The following is a 25,465-nucleotide window of genomic DNA, read 5'->3' as shown; positions in this document are numbered from 1 at the left end:
GGTCTCTTACTGAGCCTATGCTCCTGGCTGATGACCTTCACAAGTGTTTCTCAGCTTTTTTGTTTTTTCCTTTAGGTGAGACAGGAAGATCAGAGGGGGTTGAAGTTGGGTATTTCCCTTCCCACAAGTCATTTAGACTCTGGTAAATAAATAGGGCAGAGCATTGTTACGGAGAACAGATGCTCTGGTTTATTTCAAAGAGGTTACTTTTCCCTTTCACCTGGCAGAAGAGAATTTTTTCTCCAATCTTCACCCTGAGAAGCTGAAAGAGTTCCTAGGGGTAAAACTCAGGAAAGTGTGGGGACCCCCTAAGACTGGGACCCTGGTCTTTAACTCCGAAGCTTGTCCACTTGATCCTCCAGCAATCTGTCGATTACACTTTACGTTTTCCTACTGTAACTATGGGCCCTCCAGGACCAGTTCAACTCACCCCTCTCTTATTAACGGTGACTAAGAATTGCTTTTCAGAAAATCTGCAAAGGCATATAGCCAGGGTATGCACAAAAGAAGAAATTGTGACCTGAAACAACCTCAGAACCAAAGATCTTCCTTCCCATGGAACTCAAGGACTGGGACACAACCAGAATGTGAAAGCCAGACTCTTATCAGAAGCCAGCAGTCTCTCATTCAGGAAGATCTGGTGTTAAGATTCCTTCCCCACCTCATCAAAAGTGTTTAGAACCTCATCATAAATGTTTAAAACCTTACCATAAATGCTTGAAGCCCACCAATCAAAATCTGTCCCACCAGTGTTTCCACATGCCAGTCTATTCTCCTTAACCCCTTAAATTTCACCCAAATCCTGAACTGGGGAGACAGATCTGAGGGCACCCCTCCATCCCTGTCTCCCTGCAGATTGATCTCGCAGAATAAAGCTGATCTCTTGTGCAAAGGCTGATGCCATAATTAATTGGCTTGTTTACGTGCATTGGGCAGAGAACCCCAATTTTGCGCAGTAACACTACCAGTTCTGGCTCCAGTGAAAGCAGTAAACTTTGCTCCTGGTAAACTGTGATTCTCAGTATCCACATCTCTTTCCAGTTTGGGGGGCAGTGGTTTGACCTCAATTCTCTGATGAATCTAAGAAAAGGTGTTGATTTTCAGTTTATCCAGCTTTTTCTTATTGTGGCCATGGAAGTAATAACTTCTAAGCTCTTTGTGTATCAGAAACCAGAAGTCCCTCAATTAATATTTCCACACCACCGACTCATAATTTAAATTTTCAGCTTAGGCTTCTCCTGTGAGCTCCGCAATCATCTACATTCCCGCTTGAATGTCTCAGAGTCACTTCATTTCAATGTATCTGAGACCAAGTTTATGACCCTCTCCCCTCCCCCCACACCACGTAACAACTGATCTTCTTTCAATTTTCCTCATCTCAGAAATGGCGCCCCCTACCAGCCGGTTTCCCAGGCTATCCTCCTTGATACCTTCCTCTCTTACACCTCTATATCCAATACCTCTCGAAGTCTTCTGAATTTTACTTCCTTGATACCTTTCAAAAGAATCCATGTCTCTGTATTGTCATTATCTTAGTCCAAGACATTTACCTGATCAACTGCAATAACATCCTACTCTTGTCCACCTCATTCCTGAAGACTCCCTACCTCACCCAACTATTCAAAGGGCAAATCTGATTATGTCCCATCACACTACTCTGTGTCCCTCAGCCCTCTGCACCCCGTTCAGCCCCTCCAGCATGCTGGGTCCTCTTTGACCCCAGGGACCTTGTAAATTCTGCTCCCTCTGTCCGGAATGCACTTTCTTTCCTCTCACCTGGTCCACACTCGCCCACTTTTTCAGATCTCCATTTGAGCCTCAGGCCCTCAGGGAAACCTGGTCTGGTTCCCCAGGCTAGATTACCATCCTTCCCTTTATGTGCTCACAGAACCCTGCCTTCCTCCTTCACAGCACTCAGGCCACTTTGTAATCGCGTATTCACTAGTGAGATGATTTCCTTGATGCCTGTCTCCCCCACTAGAGTATAAACTCCAAGAAAGAAGGGAAGAAGACTGTTTTACTCACCATTGTGTCTCCAGCCCATAGCGCAGGGCCTTGTACAAAGTAGCTGCTGAGAAATATTTATTAAGTGACTAAATTAAATCTCTCCTCCACATTGATTCCTCCCAGATTTGCGTTGCCAATCTGGTCCTCCGTTCTAATCTCAATCTACAGACTCCAGCTCCTGCTGGAAAGTTCCTCCTGGGGGGCCCACAGACAGTCCCTCCTCTTCTGAACGGTACCACCCTTCACCCCATTACTTCAGGCAGAACCCTGACAGTCATTTTAGGGGTCTTCCTTCTCCCTCTACCACCATTTTCAGGAAATCACAAAGTCTGCCCCTTCCTACCTCCTAAATGCCTCTCAGACATCCCATTCTTTTCTTCCCCATTATCCCCTACCCTACTTTAGACTCCCATCACCTCTCGCTTATATTTCTCCAGTAGCTTCCACAGTGGTCTCTCTTAGAAGATCTTGTCCTTCCAAAAGGTTTTCCACAAAGGAGTCTATTTGAAATAGAAATTTCACTCTTAAATTGAAATTTGATTCATTTCTATTCTGTTCGATTCCGCCCAATTCTGTTCTACTGATGGGCCTCATCAGACCATAGATTCACCTCCCAGCTCCGCCACTGCCTTTCCCTGCCTGAAGCTCTGCTGTAGGCTACCTGCCTCCAAGCGCGGCTTCCCTCAGTTCCCCACAGGAGCCATGGCCTCTCACTTCCAGGCCTTCACTCTTCTTCTGCCCCTACCCCAAAACCTGTTCCCTCCCTCCCCGCCCTCTTCGTCTCACCAACTTCTACTCAGGTCAGGCTTGGAGCCTCTCCCAGGGATCCCACCCAGCACCCCACACTTTCCCATCAAAGCACTGTCATCCTGCTGTTATCCCCTGTTTGCTTCTTCTCCTCCGCTAGAAGGTAAGCGTCATCCTTACAAGGACCTTGATTTTAGCTGTGTCTCCTGGTAGGTATAGAAAGTGAGTAGTAAAAACCACTGAACACATGAAAGGGCACCAAATCTGGAAGCATCAGAATGAACTGTGATGCTACCCTTTTAGAGGAATCTTCACATGTAAGATGCTGGAAAGGAGAATTACGGCCACACGAGTGCCAGCCCCACTGCTAGTCCTCTGTCCAGGATTATAATCCTATAAGGGTAGGACATGTATATTCTCAGCAGTTCCTGAATCAAGAAACATACATAGAGTGCTCGCTTTGGCAGCACGTATACTAAAATTGGAACGATACGGACAAGATCAGCATGGCCCCTGAGCAAGGATGCCACGCAAATTTGTGAAGCATTCTACATTTTTAATAAAGTGATTAAAAAAAAAAAAAGGGACATCGGGCCCACATCTGAGCAGGCAGTGGAAGAAGCGGGGTTCTGTGGCTTACTTTGCTATGCTGTGTGGCGGCCATCATTGGCTGCACGGCAGTTAATCCCATCGAAGGAAGGTTTTTAAAATCTGCTGAAGCAGCAATGCTTTGGCTCTTACCACCGTATGCAAAGCAAGGTGCGGTGTAACAGCTGCTATCGGCCTTTTTTTCCTTTCCCAAACCTGGTCGAGGGGGAGAACTTGAAAGTCTTCTGGCTGAAACGAGCGCTGGGGGCAGCTGATGGGTGGATGATCAAAGGCTCCAGGTGTTTGGCTGAGACCGCTGTCTCCAGGGGAACGCAGGGGAGGTATGAACGTGGCAAGAGGGAAGTGATGTGTGGGGAAAGGGGACGGCTGAGTTCTAAATCCAGGCTAAACATAGCAAAAATTCTTGGGGTTTTGCCCATTTAAAACTAAAGGAGAAAGACAACTTCTTCTATACTATGTCCTGAGTGATGCCACAGTTGGGCAAGTGAGGTATATCATGAATAAAAGTCTTGGGAAAGTGGAGGCTCTGTGCCTCAGCTTCCCCAAACAGGAAGGAGGAATAATGTACCTTTCTCTGAAGATCAATAAGACAATTATTTCTCTTGGACATGGACTTTTTTGTGTGTGTGTGTGAGGCAGATTGGCCCTGAGCTAACATCTGTGTCAGTCTTCCTCCATTATGTATGTGGGACGCCGCTTCAGCATGGCTTGATGAGCTGTGTGTAGGTCTGTGCATGGGCTCTGGAGCCATGAACCCTGGGCCATGGAAGGGGACAGTGCGAACTTAACCACTACACCATCTGGCTGGCCGCTACATTCTCTTTTTAAAATAAGAGGAGACAGACATGACTGGGATTACCTGAGAGTGCAGCTGGGTGAATCATACCACCATCCTCCCTCTGGTCCCTACTCCCCTGCTCACCACTCATCCCCAGAAACCATCCTGTTAACATAACGTTTTTGTTTTATTTTTAAATCAGTGGTTTAGCTAAGGTGCGAAGAACAATTTATAAAAGGCAGCCTGAGGGGAGTTGGCGGAGGTGGGGAGGGACGTGGATGCTCAGGGACAGCTGCTCCGAGACACGGGCCTTTGAGCGGAAGCCTGAGAAGATCTGGGGAATTAAGCTCCCGTGGCAGGAGGCATAACTGCAGAGAGACCCTAAGACAGAAGAGCCCGGAATATCTGAGGGGCTGCAAAGCGGTGAGCGGCTGGAGCCAAGTAAAGGGGGTTTGTGGGAGGAGGGGGGAAGGAGCTGTTCATGCAGGGCCACGGAAGAACTTGGGAGTTTGCTAGTAAGAGAAGCTACCAAAAGGTTCTAAGCAGGAAAGCAATATAATCATGTCTGTTGTCGAAAAGATTCATCCTCTGGCTTCCAAGCAGAGAATGAGCTCGGAACATGAATGCAACCTGAACAGTAGGGAGCCAGGAGGTGAGGCTGGGAGGCCAGTCAGGAGGCTGCGGTGGCCCTCCAGGCCAGAGATGTGGTGGCAGGTGAACTGGTGAGAAGTTCTGGGCTGGAACCAATTCTGGATACTAGAGCCAACAGCGCTTGCTTTGGGCTCGGATGTGGGGTGTGAGGAAAACAGAGGGAACAAAAGAAGAGTCAGTAGGTGTTTGGTACATTTATTAACTGACTCATCGCTCACTGCCGTGGACGATGACTGAACTTCTCTTTCCTGTAAGCCTTTCCCGGTTTCCCAGCCACGGCGGTCTGCCAAGGTTTTGACTCTGTTGCTGCCTTTCTGTAATAGGAGGCTAATAATACTCACCCTCCAAGGCTATTGGGCAAACAAATGGATAATGTTGACATCAGGCTTTCTGAGAAGACACAAGTGGAGGCTCCGAGTGGATGCCAAAGCCCTTCTCATTGTACTCTTGGTCAAACACACAGATTCAAATATAAATAGACATTTTAACGCTCTCAACAGCCCTGTGCAGTATATATGGCTCTTATCCATCTCAGGAGAAGGCTGGGGCCTGGGGAGTTTGCATGCTGGGCCACAGTCCCAGTGCCTGTGGGTCAGCCCAGGTGTGGAGAGTTGGAGGTGAGCAGCTCGGGAATGGGGGCAGCTGGCGTCATCCTTGCGGGTGGGAGAGAAGAGAGGTCCTCATGCTTGTTAAGGTCCCGCTTTCTGATCCCAACACGGAGCAGCAGGATTCCTGCATCGCGGTTTGCATAACGCATTTCAGTAGGGTAAAAGGGAGGAGAAATCCCCAACGCACTGGTAGCCGGGAACCTCCTTTGAAGTGAGTGCGGACAAGTCCGTCTCTGCACGCCGGGGTGGGGGCTGAAAGCTGGCAGCCGGGAGCGCGGCCGCTGACGCCAGCCCGGCCGCTGGAATGCGCCCGCCCGCCCGGGGCTGGCGAGGCCGAGGCCCTGAAGAGGGCTCCGCCGGGCTGCCGCGGCTTCTGTCGGTCCAGAAGCACCACCGCTCCGAACACCGTCTGGTTCTCGTCTCCTCCTAGCACGAGCCGCAGGAAACCGACGGAGCGAGCGATGGAGCTGCCGCCCGTCCCAGCCCAGGACCGGGCTGCTGGCCGCCGCTCTTCCAGGAGTTAAAGCGTTCCCTCTCCCTCACCGGAGGCTGAGAGCTAGGTGGAGGAAGCTCAGCCCCACCCTGAGGACCCTCCCCACCCTGCGCGCTCTATTCCAGGCTTCTGCCCTCCTGGCTAAAGGTCTGAGTGGGTCTCAGTTGTCTCAGTGTCCTCAATGCCCAGCACAGGGCCTGATGCCCAAAGGGATTTGCTGAGTCAGTGGATAAATTTCCTATGAATCCAAGGTTCCAAATCAGCATCCCCAACATCTGGCTTCCCTTGGCAGCTTCAGAGCCGGAGATCTGGGCCTCTGACCTGGCTGCTGGCTGATCCTGCAAAGGAGGACATGTCAAGGAAAAGTGACTTCCCTTCCCACAGCTTACCATCCTGTAACCACAAAAGGGATCCCCAGACCCAAAAACCAATCTTAGGGAGCATAGAAAGGAAATGCCAGAAGGGGAGGCAGCAGGGCAAGCGCTTGGGCTGTAAGCCCAAATCCACAACCAACAAGCTGTGTGGCCTTGGACAAGTCACTTAACCTCTCTGTGCGTCACCTTTCTCATCTTCAAAATGGAGAGGCATTATAGTAGGTCAGGGGCAGGTGGGCTCTGACGTCAGATGGCCTCATTTTACCACTCACCGGCAGCAACCATTTAGATTTTTGAACATGGCCCAGTTATACAAACTCTGTGGGCCTCAGTATTCTCATTGGTGAATGAAAAATAACAGTATCTAATTCACAGAGTTGTTGGGAGGGGTAATATAGCTATCCTGTATTTTATATATATACATATACATATTTAGGACAGTCCTGGCACCTGATGAATTATCATTGTAATGTTTACCTGTTTTAAAATGATAAAGGACACTCTCCAGGTCTCCCAGGGTTTGGTAATGATCCTCTAACATCATGAATAAAAAAGCAGGGAGGAATTCAGCAGGTATCTGGTCTTTTTTGACCTTTTTTGTTTTCAGATCTGACAGGAAATTCCTTCTTTCTTCAGCGGCGCCCGCCACCCAGCCACCCGCCCCAGCTGACTGCTTTCCATGACAAAAGGTAAGGCCACGTCGGCCGCCAGGTCTCTACCCAGAAACCAGCAAATCCCTGCCTCAGGAAAACGCCAGGGGTTTCTTTTTCATTAACAACCTCAAGGTTTAGTTACTAGAGCTGCTGAAGAAAAGAAAAACCAGTTGGACTCTGAAGATTCAGGCTTTGCTCAAGTCCTGGGAGGTCTCAGGGAGGAAGAGAGCAGAGTTTGGGAGTTTGTGACGTTCCTCGTGGCCAAAGCTCGGTCAGTCTGCCCTGAGAGGGACTTGTGAGTGCCCTCGGGGGCTGGGGGGCGGAGTTGGGGTGCAGATGCACAGTTTTCGAAGCCTCTGGGCTCCCCAGCTGCCTTTTCCCAGTAAGTTCAAGAATGAGATGAAGGATCTAGAAGTATCCAGAAGGAAACCTGAAACCTGCTTTTTTTCAAATTCTCCTTTGCCCATGTCGTACTCTGAAAGGTACACTAGGTCCCAGAAGGCCGATGGCAGCTGCTTTGAGTTATAAATGTGCCCAATGGCCTCAGCCTGGGCTGCAACTTGACATCACACCCTAGTCCAGGGGGAAACCCCTGAAAACAGGGGTGCTTAACTCTGCGCTGCGGGGCCGCATCTTTTCCTAGGCACTGTCCTGAACGACGGAAAGTGAAGTCTCGCTCAGACCAGAATTTCTGACCTGGTTCCCAGGCAGAAAATGCTGCAGATGCAGGAAGCCGATGCCAGTTGGTGTGCTGGTGCAGACTGTGACCTGGAAACATCACAGGCATTGGCCTTGTCCCTTTCCCTTTAATCCCACGCCCAGCAGGAGGGGAGGCAGTTCCCGGATGGAGACGTGCCCACAGCACAGCTTCTTTGGTCCCGGGAGTGGGGACTGAGACACCCTGCTGCCCTTGGGAGTTGTTCGGATCAGAAGAGCCTTCTCTTTGCCTTTGTTCTCATAAATGCCGTCGTCCTGGCATTTAATATCAATCAACCACCCAGATCTAGATACTTCCAAATACAGCTTAATCACGTTTCTTTAACGTGTCTTTCTTTCCAAGAAATGCTTCTGCCTGTCCCCCACACCCCTGCCAAAAGAAACCCAAACATACTAATAACCCAGTTTATTGTTTGCTCAAAATTATTCCTAGCCTAGGTCTCTATTCATGGAAATAATTAGATGCCAAGGAGGAGGCTACCATAAGAATCTATATCAGCAACTGAGATACTGGGCTCCCTCCAGCGTGACAGGCCCAGAGCGGTGGATCTCAGTTCTCAGAAACGCCTCCAGGATTGGGTTGTTCCTGCTCACGACTCATTTTCTTTAGAGAAGGCAGGCATCTCATAGGACAGAAACTGTCCTGTACCAGAAGACCAAGGCCTAATTCACTCAGGGCTCAACTGCTAGCCTTGGACCCAGGACTTTGTGTGAGGGAGTGAGGGGGCTGTTTTCTCATTGGCAAGTTGTGAGCACTGGTCTAGATCAGTGGTTCTCAACCAGGGTTAATTTTGCCCCCGAGGGGGCATTTGGCAATGTCTGGACATACTTTTGGTCTTCACACATGGCCAGGACTGGGGGGAGAAGGGGTGCTTCTGGCATCTAATGGGTAGCCCAGGGATGCGGCTAAACATCCTGTAACGCACAGTGCAACTTCTCCCAACAAACTACCCAGCCCCAAATATCAATATGCTGAGGAAGAGAAACCCTGGTAGAGACACCTCATCTTTCAGGCTTCTTCTAGATGCGGCCAAGTTCAACAGTTTCCTAGTTATTTCCTTGGAACTGATGGGCTGCCTGTCGCCCCCTGAGGATCATAACACCCAAGGCTGTAAGAGCTCCACCTGAGGAGTGTTGCCAGCTTGTGAGGCCTTACAGCGCCGTTTCTTTCTGGAACAGAAGTTGTCTGGCGCACTGAAGTTCAGTTTAATCTAAAGGACAGAATTGTTACTTCATTAAAAATAAGTTAAATGCTCATATGTCTCCAGACCCTGCTCAAAGAGTAATTGTTTCCTTCTAGCCCTTTCAGATGTGGGTAGGTAGAACAAAGCCAATGAAAACTCAATTACTCTCTCTCAACACACAGAAAGTCCCTGTAGTGGCTTCAGTACCATACCACCTACATCTATTCCGTTAGGAGAAAAAAGCTGAAGACGGAAAAACAGTAATGCCTACAAGTGCCCAACGTCATCCCACTTAAAGTTTATTTCATGTGATTCTTAGCATGCAGTGTACTTTCTTGGGAAAAAAATGTTTTGTCCCAGTTCACATTATAAATTAATTTACAAATATAAAATTGTATTAGAAACAATATTTATAAAAGTTCATACGATTTTTCACATAGAAAAATATCCATAGAAACTGGTTTTTTGTACACACAATATGGGGGTAGGTAGTCTCTTTGGTTGTCTTTCTGCATAATACTTAACAAGTAATGGTCATGTTATTTATACCTCAATAAACTGTTCAAAAAATAATTTTCTGTATGTATATTTCAAAATAAAAATTTAAGAGAAATGCTGTGAGTCTCAAGATAGAATACACAGGGAAAAGTCAGAAATTTTTCACAATGCACTTGTGTTCCTTTTTCTAAAAAAATTAAAACCCCAAACCAGTAACGCTCCTATTGAAGACCCAACAACATGGTACAAAGGCAACAGGGCATATCTTCAGCTTAACGCAATGCTGTTCCAAAGAAATCAACTAACCACATTTGAATTAACGCTTTTTGGATAAGTGTCTGCCACGTACCAGGCACTCTACTGGGCACTGGGAGGATGACCATAAAAATTATTCAAATGAAGACACCTCTTGAGAAGTAAAAGGGAAGACTAAAAATAAATTATATTTAAAAAAATTTTTTGACCACAAATGGTTTATTTAAAAACTATAAAAATTCCATTTAAAGACTATTTTTAATAAAATTCTAAGACTTTGTTAAAAAATGAAAAATCCAGGACACATGCTAAAAGGGATGGAGCATCAAGTTAACTAGGACGATGGTCACCTCAGGACTGTGGCAGAAAAAATAAGGCAGAGGTGGTGTCCATTAACATCTCAAGTGATTTATTTCAACCAGAATCTTTGGTCCAATGAGATCTTGCTCATTCCTACCCCCGATATGCTATGTCTGCCTATGGACGCGGGCACCTTTGTTTTTCAGGAACTAGAACACAAAAGCTTACAAGCACCAGCTCTGGAGCCAGATTGCCTGGACCTGATCCTGGCCCCACGACTTACTAGCTGTGTGGCCTTGGGCGGTTACCTAATATCTTGGAGTTTCACTGCCCTCATATAAAAAACGAGGAGTAGTAGCAAACCCCATCTCCCAAGGTTGTTGTGAGGATTAACTGAGTTAATACACGTCAAGTGTCTAGAGCAGTGCCTGGCACACAGGGCTTGCCTGGGCACTTTTATTGCTATTAGTACCTACCATGTACCAGACACTGAGCATACGCAGAGGTGATTCGTGAGCTGGATACAGCTCAAGGATTTGTGGTGTTTCCTACTACAGTATTTTTAAAACTTTAATTTGTGACAAAGAATACAAATAGAGGTTTCCTATAAAAATCCACATATCCAACTTTTCTAGAAAAATCAGAAAGCTGCCAGGCAGGAGCTAACTATCTGCCCACAGCAGCCTTCATTCAGCTGCTCAGTCCCAGACACCCCCTACTGCTTCAGTTGCCAACTGCTACCTTTTTCCCACCCAATAACTTCATTCGCTTGTTTCCTAGCTGGCCCTGGTACACATCTGAGCTTGGAACCCTGATAAACAGTGATGAACAAAACATGGTCCCCGCCTTCACAGGGCTCACAGGTACCATCCCAGAACAGTGAGATGACTCTCTCTCCAGGGAGGCCCTTATCCAGAGAAGCCTGTAAAACCTCGCTGGGTTGTAGAAAGAGTTATCTACTAGACCCATGCTACTCCAGGTGTGGTCAATGGGCCACAAGATCACCCGGGAGCTCCAGAGAAATGCGGAGTCTCAGTTCCTGCCCCAGACCTACGGCCTTGGAATGTGCATTTTAACAAGATCTCAGGTGTGCATATTCAAGTCTGAGCAGCAGCGCTCTATACCTCGGAGCCCTCCCGGGGGTAGATGAGGCTGTTGACCATGCTGAAGTTGTAGAAAGGGCTGCTGAAGGGGCTGCTTTGACCCCCGCTGGTGCTGGTGGGGAAGGGGCTGTAATAGGAAGACCTCTGGCTGCTGCCGTTGCTGGTGCTGCTGTTACTCAGCTGCAGGTTGTCTGGCGAGGCCTCTGAGATGGAGCTGGGGGGAAATGCGCTGCTGGACGGCAGCTGGGTCCCCTGGATCCCTAGGTGGCGGCTGCCAGGGAGAGCTCGCTGGGTGCTCCCACTGCTGCTGACACTTAAGGTGCTGAGGCTGCTGAAGAAGGTGTTGAGGCACGGGGTGGAGGTGAGCATGGATCCTCCTGGGGAGGAGGCAGTACTCTTAGTACCCTCCGGAGGCTCCGGGGACTGCGAAGGCCTTAGCAAAGCCGAGGGGCTGTCTCCTTCTGGCTTCCCACCCACTGCAGATCCCAATCCTGAGGAAAGCCCTTCTTCTGATTTTGATGTCCCTGCGGCCACCGTGGAGGTGCTGCTGGCCTCGGAGCGGCGCTTCCGCTTCCGGCGGAAGTTCCCGTTGTCAAACATTTTCTCACAGTTTGGATCCAAGGTCCAGTAATTACCTTTCCCTATAGAGATGAGAAAGAAAGACAAGTCAGAGAGGGACCTAGTTTATGCTCGTGTATTCGGCTTCAGTTCTGGCAGAAGTCGGGCAGTCTCTCATTAAATGCTGACCAAGATGCTCAATCCACTCTGCCGTTTAAATTTCTCCTTTGGGGAGAGATTTTGTTCTTCACCTGCAAGGGGAAATCTGGAACAAAGATGTTCTGGCCACTTCTACCTCCTCCTGCATAGTGTCTGCTACTTAAATCTTAAGACCTAACTCTATTCCCAAAGCTCTTATAATTACCCAACACCTTCCCTTCTAGATCCATGTTGCGCCCTTGCAAAATCACGGAATTCTGGCGCTACTTAAACTTGAGGCTCCGTTTCTTGATTTACAAAAATAGGTATAGAAATAGTACCCACTTCATAGGTTGGCTTGAGGGTTAAACGATATCGCTGCATAGTAGCTGGCACATGTAAGCAGTGACAAAACAGGATCTGTCAGCATTATTTGCTGAAGGGGTACAATACTCGCCCCTAAAAAAATACCCCACTGAAAAAAGACAGTCTCAGAAAGCTGATCCTCTGCCTTGCTGAATGAACGAAAATGACAACAAAAGTTATTACTGAGCAATGAATGGTTTTAACAATGCCTTGGATGGCATATATTCAGGGTATGAGGAAGCTCCTGGAGTCTACGTCCCCTCTGTGCCTTGGGCAGGAGGTTTTTCTTAAGTTTTTCCTCCACTGGGCAAACCTCAGAGATCAGGGCCCCATTTCATGCAAGCAATGCTTGTCTCCTGCTTAGAAAATTTCCCTCTATCTAGCGCAAGTGAGGTTAAAAAAAGGATCTACCATCTTGGAGGATTTTGTCTCCCAACAGCTTTTTTCACTTCTGGCAAAAATCTCTGGCATCTGAAAGGATGGTGAAGCACTTACCTGGCCGTGAGTGCTTGCTCAACTCCTCAACATTATTACCTCCACTTTTCAGATGGGCAGACTGAGGTGCAGAATGGTTAGTAACCTGCCGTACTCCCAGTCAGCAAAGGTAGAGCCAGGATGTAAGCAGGCTGGCTCTAGACTCAGCAGTCTTAACTGCCCACTTCTATGCTGCCTCCTCAAATTAGCACACACTCCCCCACACCCACTATTTCTACTGACACATTTTCTGCAAATAGTTGCAGAAAAAAATGTATTGCTACAACTACCATCTAAACAATACTACCTGCACCTATCAGGATATTTATACTGTGCCACCTTGATACCAAGCGCTTTGACCAGACACTAGCTATAGATCTTTGAACTTTTTAGAAAGTCCAGAGGCGTATACGACAATTTACATGATGATCTCAGGTGATTCCGAAGCCAAACAGGGAAGACGCACCTTCTAGAACTGCATGCCCTGTCCAATACAGTAACCTCTAGGCACACGTGGCTTCTGGGTGCTTGAAAAGTGGCCAGTCCCAGTTGAGATGTGGTGGAAAACACACACAGGATTTTGAAGACTTGGTACCAAAAAAATAAAGTATCTCACTAATAATTTTTATATTTGTTCTATGTTGAAACATTATTTTGGGTTACTTAGAAAATACTAAAAATAATTTCACTGGTTTCCTTTTACTTTTTTAATGTGGCTATTAGAAAATTTACAATAGTTTGTACTCTATTTTTATTGGAAAGCACTGCTCCGGAATGACTTCAGATACGAATACTCCAGAAGATTTACATAATTTACACAAATCCTGGATCTCTGTAGTGTGCATCTCAAGTGGTTTTATTTCTCTTCTCCTTTTCTATCACCACTCTGCCTCCATCTCCCTCGTCCTGGGCTCCTTCTGAAAACCTCAAGGAGGATTCCATTTCTCTCCTGTTTAGGAGCTTTTCTCTTGCCTCCACTTCTCAGGAAAGAGGAAAACTACTAACACTGCACTGGAACGCAGCCCTCCTCCCCCCAGGGCTTAGATCAGAACGGAAGCAGATTTGGAGTTTTCATTTTTACACTTCTAAATAACTAAGGTACCACAACCGCGATTTGAAGGACCCAGCTAAAGTTCTCTGATCCCGCTGCCCCTGTCTCCCGAGGCCTGTGCCTCTATCCTCAAATCCTCTCTCAAGGCTGGCACAGTGCTCCTTTCATGAAGAAGAGAGATCGTCTCTTAGGAACCTGATGCAGGAAGAAGTGCATTATGGAAGGCTGTTCCTCTTGGTCTCTCACCACCTCTTTTGTGAAATGTGATGGGATTCTCAGCTCATCTGAATCCCTTTACAGTCATTCCCTATCTGAGAGCTCACCGGTGTTCTTCTTCCTAACCAACCTGCCTGTAACCTGACCCTCCCGACCCTCCCTTCAACTGGCCCGAGGAACACCACCCAGGGGTGCCTTTCTGTTTGAGGATACGAGCTTTTTCCTTTTTCTCTAAGCGGCCAGCCTCTGCGTGTGTGTGGGTGGGTGGTGTGGGGGAGTGAGTGGGTGTGGGTGTAAGGGACGAGCTCCTCCCTCACCGGGTCCTCCCTCGGGGGATGCTCTGATCACTTTTTGTCCTCTGGCTTCCCCTCACCCTAATCAGAGAGGTTCAGGTGGCTGTTCCTCCACCGGCTCCCACCCCCAGTTAGAATGAGAAGACTCCGCGTGCATCTTCAAGTCAACCACACTCAGACCCCCCACCCCGCCCACGCGCCGCTTCCCCACCCTCCCGCCGGCGGGGGAAGCACCTGTGCGGCTGCCCTCACCTGGGTCGTCCTCGTCGCGGGGCACCTTCTTGAAGCAGTCGTTGAGCGACAGGTTGTGGCGGATGGAGTTCTGCCAGCCGGCCTTGCTGCGCTGGTAGAAGGGGAAGCTGTCGGCCACGAACTGGTAGATGTGGCTGAGCGTGAGCTTGCGCTCGGGCGCGCTCTGAATGGCCATGGCGATGAGCGCCGAGTACGAGTAGGGCGGCCGCACCATCTTCATCAGGTCCTCGCGGCTGGCCATGGACAGCCAGCCCAGCTCGCCGGGCGCGGCGGGCCCCGCGGGCGAGGCGGGCGCGGCGGGCGCGGGCTGCGCGAAGGGCCGCTGAGCGCAGCCGAAGGTGCCGGCGGCGGGCGGCGGCTGCAGGAAGGGCCCGGCCGCGCCCCCGGGGGGCGGCGGCGGCGGCGGGGCGCCCAGGTAGGCGGCGGCGGCGGCGGCGGCGGCTGCGGGCGGGCCGCCCACGCCCGGCCCGTTGAGCCACAGGTAGGGGTTGGCGGCGGCGGCCGGCGGCGCGGCGTAGTCGGCCAGCCCGTAGGGCGCCCTGGAGGCCGGGGGCGCGCCCGGGGCGGTGGCGGCGGCGGCGGCCGGGGGCAGGCCGGGCTGCGAGTACACGCCGAAGTTGTCGCCGCAGTAGAGAGCCATGTCGGCGGCCGTCGGCGGGTGCGGCGCGGCGGCGGCGAGGGGCGAGCGGGGCTGGTCTCGCCGCTCGGGCGAGAGCATCCCTTTGGGGGCCAACCTTGCGGCCCCGCCTCGGCCCGCGCTCGGCGACCGGTGCTCCGGGCGGGGGTCGGGCGGCTGCGCGCGGGGCGCCTGCGAGCCGGCTTCTTATAACCGTCGGCGGCGCGGCTCCTCCCGGGCCGGGCCCGGGGCTGGGCGGTGGCCCGCGGGCAGGGGCTCTCCACGCCCCCGCCACGCCCCACCTGCCCGCGCCGCCAGGGGAGCGCGCCCGAGCCGCGCGCCGCCCGCCCGGCCGCCCCGCCCCTGCAGCCCCTCCTCGCGGGCCCGGGAGCGCGGGGAGCCCGGGGAGGCAGCGGGGCGCCGGCGCCTCCAGGTTTAAGGCGAAGAGCACCCCGTTCCTAGCCACCGTATTCTTAGCCCAATAAGGAGCTAAAATAACGAATACTAAAACAAAGAGAAGATAACCGAAATAGTGCAACTGTTTTCTAAATGGTCCGTAAGTTAACTTGCGGTGGCCGCTTAGAGCACCTGCCTCCCTGCTTCAGTTTTTCTACCTGAAGCCTGTACACCTTTTGTGATCGAGTTGGAAGAGATTCACGTCCGGTCTTAACTGACCGGCTCCCGGTCGGAAATAATAGACGTGAATTGCAACCCTTTGGGGGTATACGGTAGGTTATATTAACGGGCATCCTTGGTGTGTCCCCCTCTCTTAGTGAGTTCTGTGATGTCAGAGACCGAAGTCGGTTTTTAATTTCTCTAACTCTGTCTCTAAACACGCAATAACTATATTTTGGTTCACATTCGGCAAGTGTTTGTAAATTTTATGTCCGGTTTGTGCAGTCTTTTGGTGTGATTTGTCGTCTTCAAAAACAAAAGGGTGAACGTTTTCAAAGACATTAAATAAGTGGGTTCGGAATTAGCATTTTAAAACCAACTGTAATTTAAACAGTGCGAGAAGCGCTCGTTTACAAAAAACGGTCTCAACGAATTATGGTGTATGACTTGCCCTCTACTTTTGTAAGTTTTCAAATGCGGCTCCTGCCAGGAAAAAAACAAAACCAGTACTGTGGCGACTTCACATGCCAAGCAATCGTTACTTACTGCTTCCGAACAACAATAAGAAGAAAATTGTTTCTTATTCCATTAAAATTATTCCTAAGTGTGTTCTTGATAAGTGACAGGTCTGAGGTTCTCATTTAAGAGAGGGGAGGGGGGAAGTTTTATTTTTTTCTGCCAAGTGCATACTGACAGTTCAGAATACTTAATAATTCGGAAACGCTCCCCACCCCCTTCCCGGACGCATTTATTTTCATGATAAAGTTAGTTATGTACTTTGGGGAAAATCATCGTCTTCTGTTATTTCACTTCTTAAAAAACATAATGCAGAGATATTTAACTAGCAAATTTTGGTACCTAAAATGCAAATCACACTTCAAATGTAATTGTTTTTCGTCTTTTCCGGAACCAGACAGGAATTATTGTCAACTATGAAGCACAGTATTTCTTTCAACCTCTTGCAGATACTATCGAATGGAATAGTGTTTGCCTAAATTGTATTTTGATTTAAGCGTCTAAATGTTTTCTTTATTTAGATAAGCACAGTGCTTTTTTTTCTCCCCAAATGACCCAAAATGATGTTTTGTTTTGTTATTTCCCTTGGGATGTTAATAAGGATGGCAACTGTAATCCAAGAAATTATAAAACAATTTTTAATGTTATAATGCCCAGATATACTACTTTTTCTTAAATTTGAAGGTCTAAACTGAAAAAGAGAAAGTCCAAAAGAAAACTGGAAACCTAGATGGCAATAAATGAGGAAAAATTTGAAACCAGCTCCCCTTTGGTAATTGACACCCTTAAGAGTTTACTACCTTCCCTTGTTTTTTAGCAAGTTGTTTACCCATACGTACTTTGCAGTTTTTAAGGGTTGTTTTTTTTTTCAGTCAAATTCTTAACCCGTTAACTCCAAATTATTCTGAGCGAGAGGCCATGATAGCAGATTATTGTTTCTTGCTTTGATTAAAGGTTCTGCCTAGTAGAGATATTTTTGTTCCTTAGCTACTGTAGACATTATCTTTTGCGGACTTAGTTTTATTTAAAAATGACAGAGCCACCTAGCGGCTCTTTGCCTCTGTTACAGCATACATCATGTAGGGATCTGTGAGGTGGATACCCCCTCTAGGGGTTTGAAAGATACTTTTCTATCTATTTTCAAACACATCTTAATTAGATAAGCTTAAAACTATTATTGGTTGTGGCCTGGGTTTTTTAAATATCAAAATTAAAATAATGTTCTCTTAATCCCTATTTTTCTTTTGGTGAGGAAGATTGTCTGTGAGCTGACATCTGTTCCAGTCTTCCTCTACTCTATGTGTTATGCTGCCACGGCACAGTTTGATGAGCGGTATGTAGGTCCGCACCCGGGATCCGAACTTGCAAACCCCATGCAGCCCAAGTGGAGCGGGGAACTCCGCCACTACCCCAACAGGCCAGTCCTTAGTCCCTATTTTTAAAAAAGGAAAACAAACTTACAAAGCATGTGATACACTGAAAAAAACGTAAACAGGATAAAAACTGTACCTAAAATGCAAGTTCCCCATAATCATGTTTTTTCAAATTGCCTTTTCACAAAAAGATGTAATTAAGGCAATTGATTAATGTATCTATGCCAGTGTAAAAGAAGGATAGACTGTTATGTGTTTTCATCACTGGAAAATAAACCGTTTGGGGAAATTATTCAACCCAGAGAAAATATCTTGCTTATTTTCCACTGACACTTGGTAACGTTCTTGTTGCTTCTTTGAAATGGCTGAGCAACAACAGTGATTTACAATGGAATGTGGTAATTTTTTGGTTTACAATGGAATGTGGTAATTTTTAACAAATATTGTAACAGAATATAAAATTTATTACACTCATTAATTTATAGCATCATAGAAACATTAGCACGTTAATGTTTGCTAGTATTTTTACATGTTTATAGAGGAAGAGAAAGGTGTGTAATATAAATTGGAAATAAGCTCAGTGCTCCTAACTTGTAATGGCTGCCAACTTAGAACAACATCGAGCTGTGGGCAGAGTCAGTCATTTCTATGTCAGCATCGTGGTTTACCTTGTGTCATCTATGAAAAAGCCACAGGGGGAAATCATGAAATTTACCCGTGTCTCCTACCTGGCTTTCTACCTTGCACTGTCGTTATACCTATCTTACCTCTTCTAGTAAATCAGAGGCCCTTTGAAGACGAATCCTTACATGTAATTCATCTTGTTTTTTTTTTAAATATCTTGCCCACGATAGGCTAGGCAAATATCAACTTTTGAAAAAAATTATAGATTTTGAAAATATGTTGAATTCATAAAAGACAACTTACAAATGCCATGTTGGAATATTAATACGCTGATTCAAGGATGTATAAACATACACACACACAAAACCCACAAATACCCAAAACGGGACCTGGGGAAAATTTCTATAATGAAGAATAGAAGCATTACTCAGGTGTGGAGAAAAAGCCCAACTCTGAAAATAATTTACTAGAGTAATGGAAAGAACATTTTAGAAAATATCTGCTTTTTTGTTGTCAATAAGAAAGTTTGGCCTTTGTGAAACAAGAGGTCAGAGTAAGATACAAAGTAAAACTCTGGTGCACCTGGAGTTGAAGAAGGAACTCAAGGAGGTGAGAAAATAGTGCGGGAGAACTCGGATTGTAATCTGAGGACACAGTTTTTGGAATAATGAGGTGACAATGACCTGACCATATAGGCCAAAATATGTAAGATTAATTAGTGCCTTTATTGTTTTGGTGAGGAAAGAAGAGATTATTTAAGAAAAGATGTTGAGACAACCGGAGCTGGACCCACTACCTCATTCCTGACTTGCTGTCATTTTTTTTCCAGCTTCTGACCACTTAATTGGTTCTCATTTTAGAGCCGGTAGTGTCCTTAGTGAGGGGCAAACTGGAGAGCCTCTGGCCTCTCCCGGTCCATAGCTCAAAGGCTATGACTTGCAGACTGAAACAGAACTCAGAGGGACCATTCATTTGCTCCTTTAACAAATATTTAGGGCTCTACTTAGTCTAAGAGTTGGTGGGAAACTGAGGCAGCAAGCTTTCCACCACCTTGGCTTTATCTTCTGTTCCAAGAATACCTTTCCCTTGTCAGCCTTTTATGTTGACGTTGGCCAGATGGCCCTGGCCAGTCGCCCACTCAGCCACCTGGAAGTCAGGGAAGACTGGAGTGAGCTACAAACACAGAGTGGGGCAAAAACCAAGCTCATGGAGGTTCAGAAGCAGGGACATGGCCCAGGGACCACCCAGCCACACACCAGCTGACCCCCAAGACTCATGCCCCTCTTCCCACTGCAAACATTAGGTCCAGGAAGTGTAGCAAAAAGAATGAATCCTGAGTATTCTAGAAGCCTAAAGCATCTGAGGATAACACAGAAGTTCCATGTACTTAATCCAGAAAACTAAGAGGAAAAATTACCAGCCAAAACAGTGGTGTTCCAACAGTTCCTTTGACTGAGCGAAGTTATTGAATGTGGCTCCCCTGTTTAAACCTTACACCTCTTCCTGTTGCTTCCCTCTCTCCTCCCTAATTCTCTGGAATGCTTCCTGGCCTCTGGCTCTCACTGATTATCCACATTCTTGAGCTTCCTCAACTAACCTCTCAGATTCCTCCTTCTGCACCAGACCAGGCTCCCAGAGTGTCTTCAGCTCTCCTAGGATGACTTGCCTTGCAGAGCCTCTCCCTGCCCTGAATGCATCCTGGCTCCCCCAGGATCCTCCCGTGGTGTCCTGAGGCCATCTCAGTTGAAGGCTGCATCCCCCTGCTCCTCCCTCCTCAGGGCAAGAAGGCCCTCCAGCCCTGCTATCATGCTGGATGGTGCCAGCATCCACCTGGATGGCTCATCCACACTCTGGCCCCTCATTTCCAATAACCAACTCCTCTTCTGCAGGTCAGTCACCCACTATCCTGGGTGTCCTATGAGGGCAGGGACTGTGTCTTTTGTTGCTCCTTTTTTTAGGTTAAGTCATTAAATGCAGTCTCCCACTTGTAAGTGTGCAGTCAGGATTCAAGCCCAGGCAGGCTGGCCAAGGAGACGTGCGAGGAGCCCTCAGCTCAAATTACCTCCTCTGTTATTTCCCCAGTGCCTCACCCAGTGCCTGACATTTGTGCGTGCTCGATTATTGTGTTGCTTAATAAATTAAAAAGTTAAAAAGCATTAAATCGTGTAAAACGGAAATTAAAAGTCTCACCCCTACAACCTCCTACTCCCTCTCTTTACATAGTCCTGCTCACCAAAGGCAACCACTTGCCATCCGGTTCTTATGCTTTCCTCCAGAAAGTGTTCTGAGGTGCTTACATGCACAGCTACTGCACTTGTCTGCCTCATTTCGTCCATCAGGAGTTCCCTTTCATGGGATATTCAGTGGGGACCCACCAGTATGGCTTTGAGTGGGTGGTTTATAGCCGGTGCCTGTTCTAATTTGTTAGTGCCCCTGCATACCTGTTAGGCAATATTTTGAATTTAACCTATTTTTGATGGGTTTTTGGATTATTTCCTTATTTAAAAAATATGGCCTTGTTTGCTTATAATAGTAAATTCCTAGCTGGGATTTGCTGGGTCAAAGAGTATGTACCTCTATTTTTTTTTTTTTTTTTTTTGAGGAAGATTATCCCTGAGCTAACTGTTGCCAATCCTCCTATTTTGCTGAGGAAGGCTGGCCCTGAGCTAACATCCGTGCCCGTCTTCCTCTATTTTATATGTGGGATGCCTACCACAGAATGGCTTGCCAAGTGGTGCCATGTCCGCACCCAGGATCCCACCTGGCGAGTGGAATGTATGCACTTAACCGCTGCGCCACTGGGCCAGCCCCCTCCTGTGGCTTAATGATTGTAGTGAGCGCGGTTTGTTGTAGTTGTTATTGCCTGTTTAACAACTCTATAAAGAAACACGCTTCCATTATTCCCAGTTTGTAAGGTCTATGTGGGATTGGCCATTGCGCAGGGACAGGCTAGAGACTCAGACTCAGCCTTGCCAGTGTTGCTTTTCCCTCCCCAGTGATTGTTTGAGGCAGGCGAGTGATTTGAGCCGGTCATTTAAGATCTTCCTCAGGACTTATGCTGGGATTATCAGGAAAAAGTTTTTCTTCACAGGAATTGGTTCCTGTGCAGAGGTTGTAGTCCTGATAGGGCCGTCTTTGGTACCATGAGGGAGACCCTGCCTGAGAATGCAGATGACACCAAGTGAAGCTGAGTGACAGAAATGAAGACACATCCTGCATCTAAGGTTTGAAACCCTTTATCCAGGATCCTCCTTCACCCCCTTGAACTTCCTGATTTCATTAGATAACAAATTTCCTTTTTGATTTAATGTTAGGATGGTGTTATTGGCTGAATTGTGTCCCTCTGAAATTAATACATTGACATTCTCATCCCTAGTACCTCAGAATGTGACTCTCCGGAGATAGGGTCTTTAAAGAGGTAATTAGGGTAAAATTAGGTTATTAAGGTGGGCCCTAATCCAATACGACTTGAGGAGATTGGGACATAGACACAGACACACAGAAGGAAGACCATGTGAAGACATAAGCCAAGGAGAGAGGCCCTCAGAGGAATCGAACCTTGCTGACACCTTGATCTTGGACTTCTAACCTCCAGAACTGTGAGGAAGTACATTTCCATTGTTTAAGCCGCTCAGCCTGTGGTGCTTTGTTCTGGCAGCCCTAGCAAACTAACACAGGGGGGTTTTTACCTCTCAGAAGAAAGTGCTGGTTACTCCAATCCACATCTCGCACGTGAGCTTCTAGCCCAGCAATCAACTCCTCCTGGACATTTCCTCTTTGTTTTCTTACAAGTCATCTCACATACAACATGTCTAAGCAGGCCATCGTACTTCTCTCAAAACCCACTTCTCCAGTATTCCCTGTCTCTGTGAAGGGCCTCTCCCCTCCACCATTGACCCAGTAATCTAAGCCAGAAATGGGGGGTTCTTCTACCTCAGTGACCAAGTCATGGCATGGTAGTTCTTTCCTCTCTCTGTCCTACTGGGAACATCAAGGGTTAGCGCACCATCATCTCTGTCCTGGATTATTGCACTTGGCTCCTAGCTGACCTCCCTGGCTCCTTTTGTCACCTTCCAATCCTCTCTCTACACCACCCTCATAATGACTTTGTAAAACAGCAAATCCAGTCATGACACCTCCTGCTTTCAACTCTTTAGTGGCTCCCACTGCTCTCAGGATAAAGTCCAAACTGACGCATGGCATACATGATCCTAGGAGAGGTAGCTTATTAGCCGGGCTTGTCTACACTCCCTGCTTGCTTTGCACTCTCTTCTAAAGCTCAGTATTTCCCTAATCCAGTCATTCTAATGTCCTCTTCATGGTTCTCTATATCACTTATGCTAATCATTACTTAATATTTTTCTTCTAATTGGTTCAACTTTTAAAATTAAATTCCATTATTTGGAAAAGAAACCATATAGCACTACTGTAAAAATTTTTAAAAAGTATATATAGGGGCCGGCCCCATGACCGAGTGGTTAAGTTCGTGCCCTCCACTTTGGTGGCCCGGGATTTCACCGGTTCAGATCCTGGGTGTGGCCAGGTCATGCTGAAGCAGTGTCCCACATAGCACAACCAGCGGGACCACAACTACAATATACAACTATGTACTGGGGGGCTTTGGGGAGAAAAAGAAGACCAAAAAAAAAAAAAAAAAAGATTGGCAACAGATGTTAGCTCAGGTGCCAATCTTTAAAAATAAATAAATAAAATTAAAAAGTATATATAGATATATCTATATACTATAAATAGCACTTGCCATAAATAGAAAGTAAACAATTTAAATGGATCTTTAAATTGCTGATGAATTTGTTCCCTTAAATCATGTTGTTAAATTTCAAAAAAGTTTAAAAATAAAAACATAAATAGTGTAATACAAGTAGGAATAAACTTACTTTCATTAAGAAAGATCCAAACCTGAAAATAAATTCCTCGATAAGAACAGCACTACTTACGATCAGTTTGGTAACAAAGTGATGTTCAGTTTGATGATGCTTATTTTAAAATTAAGATTAAGGCAAAATTTTACATTGGTAAAATAAATTCTATTTTTTGAACTTTTTTTGACAACATGAAGAGTTGCAGTTTACATGTATTTATGTGGGAATGGAAAAAGATATTTAATTGACCCATTTGATAGGTTTGGCTAACTTTTATTTAAAAATGTTTGATTTAAGAAGCCATCTGAAGTAATCCTTAGGATCTCTTGTAAATTTGTGAAGCTGGAATCCAAGATAACATCCAAAAAGGAATGGAGAAAGGATTTCTTGTGCCCTGACTACTGTCACTGGACAATGCTTGTGAAATGCTTTTATCAGTCCTGTCAAATGTTTTTTCATGCCCTGCAAAATACTCTCAGCAAGTATTTCAGGTGAGTTTATAATCAGGTTCGATTGTTTATTGAGCATGACAGACCCTGGCCCTGGATCCAGGCAAACATGATGAACCATGAGTCTCTGCTCCCACATAGCCTCAGATAAGGAGACGGCTCCCACTCCACGTGACCCAGAGCACCAAGGGACCCACGTGACCCAGACTGCAGGCTTACAATCCCCAAGGTCACTTTATCTTGCCTGGAAATAGTGAAATAAGCTTGTCTTTTAAGGATAAATTAGGCTTTCAAATGAGCAAAATTTATCTACAAGATATGCTAATTTGCAAATCCTCACCCAGTCATGCATACGATGTCCATGAAGATAGAAATTTTCTTCTAGAAAGACTTACTTCTTCTCCTATCTTGAAAAGACAGGTGTGGAGCTTCAGTATGAAGGAGTAGTCACTGCCCAATACTTCTCAAAGTTGAAAAGGTTGAGAATTCAGTGACCTGTGCTTAACATAATTGACAATTTTAACTGCCTCCTGGAATCTTCCTGCCTATTTTCTGTGGCCAAGACTTCCCCAGTGTACGCAACAATGGATGGTCTTGGCTGTCCAGCCTGGATGAAGGGAGTCCATTCTCCAACCTGTTCAACTAGCCATGGCTCTAGCACCCTCCATGCTTTCCCCAAAGTGCTGCTCCCAAGCCTCGTGATGCTTTGTCATGAGTGAATCAGTAAGTTGAAAAACCAGTTCTCTTCAGTTGTATGAGTTGACGGGTCAAGATGTAACCATGGTCTTAATTCAGCCTGTGTCTGATAAACACACAAAATTTGGCCGATTTTACGATATTGGTGGCTTCATCAGTTTGCTAGACTCCATTATATATAAAATCTTTGTATAAGCATCAGATATATTTTACTGACTTACTGCATCTCTTCTTAACCGACCTCCAAGTGAACCTAGATTCATTCTTCTAATCCCAGTTCCAGCAGCCTTTCTATCCTGGGGCCCTTTGCTTTGATCCTACTCTTTGAGCTTGGTAATTGCCTTTCCTATAATAGGCAAGGATAGATGGTTTTTGATGGTAATAATGATGGTGATAATGTTCGTGACAACCTTGACCCTGTGGCTGCTTCCTGACTCTGGATCTACTTGGGTTGACGCCACCCAGCCAAGGCTGAGATTGGAGAAGCTGGACTGACCTAATTTTTCAACCAGTGCTTCTCACTCCTGTGACAGTCACTCAGGGAGTTTGTTAAAATGCAGATTCCTTGGCCCCACCCCATGGAGTCTGAGTCTCCAGGGTGGGATGCCTGCGGGCTGCTTACTTTTTAACCTCCACCCTCCAATGATCCTGATACTTGAGTTTGGGAGCACAATCACCTATTAAAAACTTTAAAAATGAGGTAAAATCTTGCCTATATATACATATAAATGATAAGACACTAATTCTAAAGTTGGGGAGATCAGAGAGGGGTATCAGAAACAATCGAAGTCTTTTTCAACTAATAGGAGTCCTCCCCTTGTCTCTGTTGGAGATGACAGGAGAGAGCCATGACTAGCAGGGATGTGCCTGTAGCATCGCTGGGAAGTGGAGGGGCCGAGGTAAACAGTTGAGAGCCTTGCTAAGGAGCAGAGAGTATACAAGATGTGGAAATAATCAAGGAGCTCTTCATATCAATGCATTAATATATATTTTGAAAGAAAAAAAAAAGGTGGCTGTGGGGGGAAAGGAAATCTTATCCCAAATAGAGCATGGGGAGCTAAAAATGGAATAAACTTGAATACGGAGAGCACAAATCATTGTGGAATGCTGGCTAAATCTGCCTTTCTACAGCAGAGCCTCCCCATGAGCCTCTGACAAAGGACCTCAGAAGCATTTTTGGCAATAGAGCGAAGTTTCAGTTCTCTGGTTTCTGTAGTCGGAGAGACCTGGGTTCCCATCTCAGCTTTGCTGCTTATTAAGCTTAGAGAACAGTACCACCAGCTAAAGAACTATTTGAATCTCTGAATCTTGAGTTTCTTGCGTATAAATATAGATGGCAACGCCTAAATTGTCTGAAGGATTAAAAGTGAA

At 46.7% G+C, this 25,465-nt stretch overlaps 2 protein-coding genes and 1 non-coding gene across 3 annotated transcripts in view; 2 read left to right on the top strand and 1 right to left on the bottom strand.

Moving 5' to 3' along the window:
- The first annotated feature begins 3,205 nt into the window (after window positions 1–3,205).
- Window positions 3,206–3,312, top strand: LOC111768245 (U6 spliceosomal RNA). Its single transcript, XR_002800424.1, has one exon. It is a non-coding gene; the product is annotated as a U6 spliceosomal RNA (small nuclear RNA).
- A 5,787-nt stretch (window positions 3,313–9,099) lies between these two features.
- FOXI3 (forkhead box I3) lies at window positions 9,100–15,163 on the bottom strand. The gene is made up of 2 exons (XM_023618762.2): window positions 14,326–15,163; window positions 9,100–11,618 (listed from the first exon to the last, which is right to left on the bottom strand). The coding sequence occupies exons 1-2, from the start codon at window positions 15,041–15,043 to the stop codon at window positions 10,993–10,995; spliced, it is 1,344 nt and encodes a 447-aa protein (XP_023474530.2). The 5' UTR covers window positions 15,044–15,163; the 3' UTR covers window positions 9,100–10,992.
- Window positions 15,164–15,300: 137 nt separating this feature from the next.
- The window catches only part of SPMIP9 (sperm microtubule inner protein 9), a 62,418-nt gene continuing 52,253 nt past the window's right edge, over window positions 15,301–25,465 (top strand). The window contains exons 1-2 of the mRNA XM_070236200.1: window positions 15,301–15,669; window positions 17,329–17,405. The gene's annotated coding sequence lies outside the window, so the exon portion shown is untranslated. The remainder of the gene's footprint in view (window positions 15,670–17,328; window positions 17,406–25,465) is intronic.

Source organism: Equus caballus, chromosome 15, assembly GCF_041296265.1.
Source record: "Equus caballus isolate H_3958 breed thoroughbred chromosome 15, TB-T2T, whole genome shotgun sequence".
NCBI lineage: Eukaryota > Metazoa > Chordata > Mammalia > Perissodactyla > Equidae > Equus > Equus caballus.
This window is presented reverse-complemented; position numbering and strand designations above follow the sequence as displayed.

Excerpts from the sequence above, each read along its gene's own strand:
- FOXI3 (XM_023618762.2), bottom strand. The coding sequence starts at position 15,043 with ATGCTCTCGCCCGAGCGGCGAGACCAGCCCCGCTCGCCCCTCGCCGCC. Across the intron at positions 11,619-14,325 it reads CCGCGACGAGGACGACCCAG|GGAAAGGTAATTACTGGACC; the intron begins GTGAGGGCAGCC and ends TCATCTCTATAG.